Below are 9,428 nucleotides of genomic sequence, written 5' to 3' on the forward strand. Positions count from 1 at the left end.
ATTATTTACATTTAAAATTTCATTTAATGTTTTTTTTTAAACACATTCATTTTGTAATGAATATTATTTATCTTTCATTTTTTGTTTCTGATGCTTAATATAAATTTTATTTGCATAATTGGTTTTTATTATCATTAATTTATATCATTTTTATATTATGTATTAAAAATAATTTTAAAAATAATAATAAAAAAACATTACAAAGGGATTTACCGACGGAATTAATCCGTCGGCATTAGATAGTAGCCGAGACCATCACCGACAAATTTCCAGACGGATAAATTCAGTTGGTATTTTTATGACTCACCAACAGCTTTATTGACGGAATTATTACGTCGGTGTTTTAACTTACCGACAACTTGACGAACGAATATATTTGGTCGGTATTTCAACAATTCACCGACCAAGTTACCGACAGAAAGTAACCGTTGGTGACCTGTGATATCACTGACGGATTAAAATCCGTCGGTATTGTTCAAGCAGGAAACTTTTTTTTTGGCGCGCAAATTCCGTTTGTAAAACCGTCGGTAAATGGTTTTTTTGTTTTTCCGACCGATACAGCGATGAAATGTGGAATCACCGACGAAAGGTAAGCCAACGGACGTATTCCGTCGGTAATTTAGTTGGTAAATAATTTACCGACGAACTCCTAATCACACACCGACGGAATATTTACGTCGGTAAAACTGTTAATTCTTATGGTGATTCTCTTCTATCCCTTATTTTTCTTATTTTCCATGTAGATTATTAATTAATTTCTTTTGAAAGTAAATGATCTATTTAAAATATATGATAACAAGAAACTCATAATTCTTCATGTAGAAAAGCAGACACAATCATATATGACCTCATAGCTATATATAAAAAAATAAAATCACTTAAGGTTTAAGGCACCATCACTTCTTCAATAATTCATTTTTCATTCCATGACCAAGTCTTCAACTAAAACTTTTCCAGGAACCGGAAGTTTCCACGATCCTTCTGTCTATTTATTACAGGATAATTATTATTACAGATTGGTTGATTTTTAATTAAAAATATATTAAAATAATTATATATTTTTTATTTTTTAAAATTTATTTTAATATTGATTCATTAAAATAATCTGAAAATAAAATAAAATAAAATAATTTTTTTAAATACTTTTAAAATATAAAAATAATTAATAACCGCTCTGTAAGCTCTCTCTCTCTCTTTTTTTAACGTGGAACCCACAGGAGAATTTTGTGGGAATAGTGTTTAAGACTTGAAGTTTTTAATTAAAAACATGGACCACCAAGGACCAAAAGCAGTAGATCGAATCACAGAGCTTTTGAGACAGCGGAGAAAATGGCAGCTACTTGTGGTATTGCTGAGGTTATTAAGGATCCTGACCTACGGGAAAGACATTTAGGGGATCTTCATGGCCTTGTCCTTCAAGAAGCTGCCAAAGTTAGTGCTGTGGCTTACCGGGCCTTTAAATCTCACAGAACCAATCAAGATATCCCAGGTGGTGGAGAAAGTCTTGATAAACTTTACGATCGCTGTACATCTTCATTGGAGAGAATTGCAGCGAAGCATACAGGAGAGCGAGTTGTTGTGGTCACTCATGGAAATAACACCATAATGGAAGACACTGTTCTCATGATCTTTCATACACTCTAGGGCCCTAGGTATTTTTATGACCATGTCCAAACGTGCACAAATGAATTCTTCATGCTATGATAACTCTTTATCTGAAGCGTGAAAGGGGGAATCGCATCTGGCAGGTCATCTTTTGATTTCTAGTTCTTTTATAACATGGCATTTTCCAATTGTTGCGACAAGGATCTGCATTGTGCTTTGTTAAACACGTTGGTAGAGATTGCTTGAAAGCGACTGTTTACCTGAACCGCATGGCACCCATAGATGGAAAAATTATAAGGGGAAGACAGCTCATCGGATTGCATGCGTTTCTAATCATACAGGTTTTTCATTCCTTGATATTGAAAGATGTGTTTGGGAGGAGGAGTGGGAATAATGGTGTACACTGTACAGTAACCTTGTTACATTGTATAATCATCACAGCTAAAATTTAGTTTAACTAAAGTTATATCCAAAAAAAAAAAAAAAAAGTGGGGAGGATCATGGGTATATAAGGATGGACAAATATCTTCATTGGAATGAGGCATTTTGAGGTATAACTCAAGAGCAAATCCATGAGAGTTTAGGTTCAAAGTGGACAATATCATACCAATATGGAGACAATTGGTGTCCATAGTCCCAACAAGAATATCACTGGAGGAAATGATTTTCGGGGAAGCAAAAAGAGGATTTCTACTGTTAAAAAGTTAGATAAGATATATCTATCCTCCTACAAATTCATTTAGATTTTGCTAAAGCTATTGAAAGTTGTGTTGGTTATTGAGTTAGGCCTGATTTGTCTCTTATAAATTGACCTAATCCAAGTTATTAGAGAAGTTACTAAAAAAAATAACCGTCTTCTCTAATCATATATAAAAGAACATAAGCCATATGGAATACTTACTTTTTATTATTAAAAGAACATAGTTACCTCTTTTTCTTTTTTCATATTGACTCTTTACATTAACTTGACAAGATTTAAAAAGACATTCATATTATGAAATATCATTTTAATTTTAGTAATTGAAGTGACACTGAAATAATTGATGTAGGAATAAAAAAGTCAATTCTCACAACTAAGTTTTCTTTCCAATTTACAAGTTAGGAATGTAAGGAAATCACGAGAAATATCTGTTAGTTTTTCAAATCCTTCAAGCTCCCATAAAGCTGAAATGAATTTGAAGCATTAATTAGAATAAATTATTAAAAAAAAGATTTTGAGAATCAATTATTAAAAATAAACAATAGTTTCATAATATTTTGTGAGTGTGTGAAAAATGCTTCCAAGTAAAAAAAAAAAAAAAAACCGACACTTTTTATATATATATATATATATATATATATCTGAGATGCCAATCTAAGTGGTGAGAATGAATGGAACAACCCACGTGAATAAAAAACAAAACACGCATTTGACAATTGTCATCTATTTATCCATGCAAATCGTACGTCAAGGGAATCGTCGCCACTTAAAACCATTCTCCCACACCCTCAAGTACTCACAAAAACCCACAGTATTTCAGCAACAAAAATATTCATTAAACGCCATAGCCTGGCGAGATAAAACAATTACAAAGCATATCAATTTTGCAGAACAACAAAAATATTTGAAACTCATATTAATAATGGATTAACAATGTTACAAATAAAACAAATTAAATTATCTCGCAATTTATTTTGTATATAGCATTAACAGTTTCTTTTTGATTTTGATACTTCTCTAATGTTTTTTTTTTTTAATCAAGGAGCCAAATAGCGAAAGGGGCAAATGTGCAATCTGATACAATGGCATACCATATGTTTATTATTAATAACTAAGATAAAGATAATATAAAATGATTTAAATCCTAAATTTATTAGGAATAATTGCGATTTGTTAAACTCTTTTTTTTTTTTGTCCTCAAATCCCATCTTCACCTATACTATAATGGTGGAAAAACACTTTGATCGATTACAAGATCCTGTATATTTTTGTGTTTAAAAAAAAAATTGAATTTGTTTTTTAATTTTTTTTTTGTTTTAAATTTATATTTTTTTGATGTTTTTAAATAATTTTGATGAGTTGATATCAAAAATAATTTTTTAAAAATAAAAAAAATATTATTTTGATATATATTTTAATATTTTTTTTAAAAAAAAAAACAACTATAATCAACACCACTAAACATCAACAAACTCAAACACATCTAATCCATCCCATTTGATCTCTCACAATCTGTCAAAGCTGCAATTAATCCTGGAGTCGCCGATTGTGCAGATGTCATCAGTTTCGATTTTTTTTTTGAAAGAAGCTGATATTATTAAGGTAAAATTGTGTAATGCAATCATTACACATAAAAAAAGTTGCTGAATTAGCTAGCGAACCTACATAACATAAACCCTACATACTTAATAAAAAATGTTCCACCATCTGTTCCCTGCATAGGAGCCAAAACAATGCCCTAACCAACATAATCTGCATTTGACAGATTTTTTCTTTGTTTTAAATTTATATTTTTTTAGTGTTTTTAAATAATTTTTGATATGTTGATATCAAAAATAATTTTTTAAAAATAAAAAAAATATTATTTTGATATATATTTTAATTTTTTTTTTAAAAAAAACAACTATAATCAACACCACTAAACATCAACAAACTCAAACACATCTAATCCATCCCATTTGCCCTCTCACAATCTGTCAAAGCTGCAATTAATCCTGGAGTCGCCGATTGTGCAGATGTCATCAGTTCCGATTGATCAGCTGAACTATAAGTCCACAAGACATCTTTGATTTCAGGAAATCGGAGCTCATCTGGGATATAATCTGCAATTAAATGAACACTTTAAAATCAAACTAAGATAAAGATTTCTTGAAAAGATAAAGACTTATAACAAGCCAGTGAGGTACCAGAGTTACCATTAATGGAAGCTCCAATCTATCTAAATCTTCTACTTCCATGCTGACTAGTTATGGGGAAGATATTAAATTAAAATTATTGGGTAAAGTGTGTTTTTTTTTTTCAAAAACTTTAAATTTAAATTTCTTTAATATTCGAATTTGAGCCTATTCTTTTTTTTTTTCTTTTGTTAAAGGTTAACATTAATTTAATTTTCTTATATCTTGATGGGCATATTTTTTTTTACAGCATTGAATCCAATATAGAACTGGATGGAGGACCAAAATATCAACAAAACCTATAATAGAATAGAATCTATATAAGAAAATTATTTAAGAATAAAATATATAACACCATACCGTCTTTCTTTCTATTTATTATTTAAAGGTTATTAACATTGTTATTAATAATATCCTAACTGATTAGCCTAAAAATTTATTGACTCAACAATGATTCAGGTTTGATCTAAAAAATATTAATTCGATAGATTTAATAGTTGAAACTATGATCTAGTTAATCAGATTTTTTTTTTTATTTGTTCATAATCAGTACATGCAGTATAATGATTATTCTCTAGCCTTAGTAAACAATAGGATTTCCAGGAAAAAAAAACAAACGTAAAGTGTTCTTATACCATTAGAGATTTAATTTCTTAGATAAGTTGATTTGTTTTAGATTTATTGTTCAGAGTTTCAATCTTAAATCATTTACGTTAGTTTTGATTGCTAAGATTTATAGCATGTAAGTTCTGAGAGAAATGAATGGAAAGAAGAGTAATATTATAAAAAAATAAATAAATTAAACCACTTTTCTTTGTTTGACGCAAGTAATGTTAATTAAACACTCTTTGTTACTGTATAGCTCAAAATCATACGAGTTTATGAAAAGTTGGTGTGTTACTAAAAATCTCGAAATTGACAACTCAATTTTTGTTTTCTTACACAAATGAGAAAAGGCAAATCATATCTGAGATACCAAGTGATGCGGTAAAAAAGAATGAGAGTCATTACCTCACTAAAAACATGGTACAGTACTGACAATAAGTGCCCAGCGTAAATAAAGCAGTACGGGTTCACATTTGAAAACACAAAGGTTTCTTGTGGGCAAATATATATATATATATATGTGTGTGTGTGTGTGTGTGAATATTCACATATGTATATCCCCTACCTAAAGGTTTCATTTAGATTATAAGGTAATATAGCTAATCTCTGCTCCCACAATAGCCTTCTCTCTTCACAGAAACTCTTGTATCCCTGAAAAAGAATGGAACAAGAACATCTCTTCACGAAGAAACTAAAACCATCCCATATAAGCCATGCTCTTTCCTTTTCCAAGCCATGATGAATTTTGAAGCAGCCGATACTTCTGATAATGCATGGAGGTTTTGCTTGTCAACCCGTCTGACTGGAGCTTACCCAAAACCCGTTCTTCTACGCTCTTCTTGGGGTCGTTTTGTAGAGCAGAAAGGCCTTGCTCCCGACGACAGGGTCGTCTTCTTCATGGAGAGAGATGAAGCTAATGACATGATCAGGAGGTACACGCTTAGAGCTCAACGAAAAGTGATGGTCTTGATGGGGTAAGCTGTTGGGTCGATGTCGAGCATCTTTCCCTATATGTATTTGAAATTAAGTATTAGAATGTAATTAATGTTAGGAATTAATTAAAATTCTAAAACAATCAAGTAAAAACTTGATTAAATAAATTTTTAAAATTACTTTAAAATAATATATGTAATATTATTTAAGAAAGTAAACTAATATCTTACTATTTATAAAAATTTTAAATTTTCTTATAAATAAAATGTTATAATTTTATTTTCTATAAGAAAAAAAATAAAATATTATATTTTTTTATTTTTATGAGAAGTAGAGTATATATTATACATAAACATCTAAAATACAAAACAAAAAAGTTTGCTTTTTAAGTTAGAAATTTGAATAGTTTAGGACCCCCATTTTGTGCTATCCATTTTCACCATGATGGGCCGGGGCGATGCATACTGGGGAAGACCAAACAAAGAAGCAGAGGGAAATGTTTGAAACAGTGCCGTGGACATGAAGGCTCTGTCTATTCTACTAGCAGAACTCCCCCTTGATCAAGTAAACTTTTTCCCACACAGAGGTAGTTCTAACAATTCATATGTTGTCAAACAATCTCGAAAGGCTTTCATGTAGCACAAGCATTTCTTACATCCTTAGCGATCAAAGGGAAATGTTTCTCCTGCACTGCTCTTCATTGATTCCGGTGAGCCAGAGTTGCTGGCGATGTACAAAGCCAAAGCTTAAGATCCTGGAAACTTGAGACCTTTTATGAGCTTCAAAATATTGTCAAGAAGACAGTTGAGGGAAACAATTCTTACACACACTCACACAGAGAGGCTAACCATGCAGGAGACCAACTAGCCAAAAATAGTGTTAATCCTACATGAGACTTCATTGCTTGGTTTTAATCTCTTTAATTTGTTGTTTCCTTGTTCGTTAATTCAAAAGGAAGCTATAGACAATACCCATCAAGTGAGTGGCTGAAACAGATACCAATTACTATTAAATTACTAATAAACTATTAAATTACTAATAAATATTCACATCATGAATTATATATATGGTAAGTTGGGTTCATATATTTTCTGCACATTGTACAGAAACAATTCTTCCCAAAAATATGAGCTGCTAATTAATTGTACACAGAAAGCTTAGGGTTCTTATTTTCCTCTATACAGAAAACATTTATGATTTGCCTTTTCTCACAACTTTTTTTTTTTTGTCCATTTGTGTAAGAAAACAAAAATTTAGTTGTCAATTTCGACATTTTTAGGGAGGCCTTGCACACGTTTTCCGTAAGAACATTACCAAAACACGCATTTGACAATCGCCATTCATTTATCCATGCAAATCGTACGTCATCTATTTTTCATTGCAAATCGTACGTCATCTATTTGTCATTGCAAATCGTACGTCATGTGAATCGTCACCACTTGCGCGAGTTTTCTGTGTGTAAAACCATTCTCCCACACCCTCAAGTACTCACAAAAACCCACACTATCTCAGCAACAAAAATCAATCCAACTGACATAATTCTTTTTCCCTACAATTCCAGCAATTAAGATGGGGAGTCATGGGAGTATATAAATCTCTTCACTATCTCTATATATCCCCTACCTAAAGGTTTCATTTAGATTATAAGGTAATATAGCTAATCTCTGCTTCACAATAGCCTTCTCTCTTCACAGAAACTCTTGTATCCCCTGAGAAGGAATGGAACAAGTACATCTCTTCACGAAGAACCTAAAACCATCCCATATAAGCCATGCTCTTTCATTTCCAAACCATGCCCTTGAGGCTTTTCCAATTCCTGAAGGAGCCCATATGATGAATTTTGAAGCAGCCGATGCTACTGATAATGCATGGAGGTTTTGCTTGTCAACCCGTCTGATTGGAGCATACCCAAAACCCGTTCTTCTACGCTCTTCTTGGCGTCGTTTTGTAGAGCAGCTTCTTCAGTTTGTATCCACTTTGCAGCTCAACGAATGCTTTGAATTTTTTGAATACATTGAGTGCATCAGATTTGTTTCTGAGGAAGTATACCCAACACATTCTTGAATAATCATCAATGAATGTGATGAAGTATTTGTTCCCTCCCACAGATTCATTCTGCATTGGTCCACACAGATCAATGTGGATTAGTTCTAGTGGATAGCTTGCTCTCCACGCTTGCTCTTTGTCGAATTTCTCCCTATGATGTTTGCCTGATACACAGCCTGCACAAACATCTTCTACTTCAGTCAGAACAGGGAGCTCACATACCATTTCTTTCTGCTGCATCTTCTTCATGCTGGAAAAATTCTAGTGTCCCAGTCTCCTATGCCATATCCAGGAATCCTCAGTCACTCAAGCTTTCCTTGCTGTGGGTGTAATGGTCTCAAGTGAAAGTGGGAAGCATCGATTTCCTCCCATGATCACTATTGCTATAACATTGTTGAGGCTTTCATCATCAAATATTACTGCTTTGTTACCTCCAAACATAATGTAATAGCCATGCTCCATCATCTGTCCTACACTTAGTAAGTTTTCATCCAATCCGGGAACACGCAATACTTCTTTTATGTATCTCTTCCCATGCTGAGTTTCCACAACCAATGTACCTTTTTCAGTTTCTTGCACAAGGTCTCCTGAGCCCATCTTTACTTTGCATGTTACTGATCTATCAATGTTGATTAGTTCAGATTCTTAAGAAGTCATGTGATTGCTGCAGGCACTATCCACAAACCATATCTTCTTGTCTTGCAAACTTGCAGAATGGCAAGCATAGAACATGGTTCCAGTGGTGACTCTTTCTTCTTTGGCATAATTTGCAAGTTGTTTGTGATGACTTTCACAATCTTTTGCAATATGACCAAACCGATTGCATCTTCCACATCTTGGCTTTCCTTTGTGTCTGCATAATCCAAAGTGTTGCTTCTGGCAGACTTGGCATTGTGGCTTTACACTCACTTGACTACTTTCATAAGCAGTGTTGTTCCAGCTTGAATTATTGTAGTTGGTTCCATTTCTGATTGGAAATGAATTTGGTCCTCTCTAGTCATGTGATTTCCATCTTTGAGGAGGTCTGCCTTGGAAACCCTTGTGTGAGCTGTAGGCTTGATTGCTTCCAATCTTTAAACTGCTAAATGCTTTCTCTGTTCCTGTTAGCTTATCCCTTTCATCATGTAGATCCTCCCTCTTGTCATAAACTTTCACAGAAGCAATGACTTCTTCTGCTCTCAGTACATCAAGATCTCATGTCTCCTCAATGATTGACACAATGGACTTATACCTTCTGCTTAGACTCATTAGCAATTTCTGCACAATTCTGTTTTCTGATACATCTTCTCCTAATGATTTCAGGTTATTCATAGTTGCAAAGAATTTAGCTAGATATCCATCTAAGCTTTCATTTTCTGCCATTC

At 32.7% G+C, this 9,428-nt stretch overlaps 1 protein-coding gene across 1 annotated transcript; it reads left to right on the forward strand.

Annotated features, from left to right (window-relative positions):
• Nucleotides 1-1,329: 1,329 nt before the first annotated feature.
• Nucleotides 1,330-1,644, forward strand: LOC140955406 (phosphoglycerate mutase-like protein 4). The gene has a single exon (XM_073408143.1). The coding sequence runs from the start codon at nt 1,330-1,332 to the stop codon at nt 1,642-1,644; it is 315 nt and encodes a 104-aa protein (XP_073264244.1).
• Nucleotides 1,645-9,428: the final 7,784 nt, after the last annotated feature.

This window comes from Populus alba, chromosome 3, assembly GCF_005239225.2.
Source record: "Populus alba chromosome 3, ASM523922v2, whole genome shotgun sequence".
Classification (NCBI taxonomy): domain Eukaryota; kingdom Viridiplantae; phylum Streptophyta; class Magnoliopsida; order Malpighiales; family Salicaceae; genus Populus; species Populus alba.

Coding starts and splice junctions, on each gene's coding strand:
- LOC140955406 (XM_073408143.1), top strand. CDS start 1,330: ATGGCAGCTACTTGTGGTATTGCTGAGGTTATTAAGGATCCTGACCTA.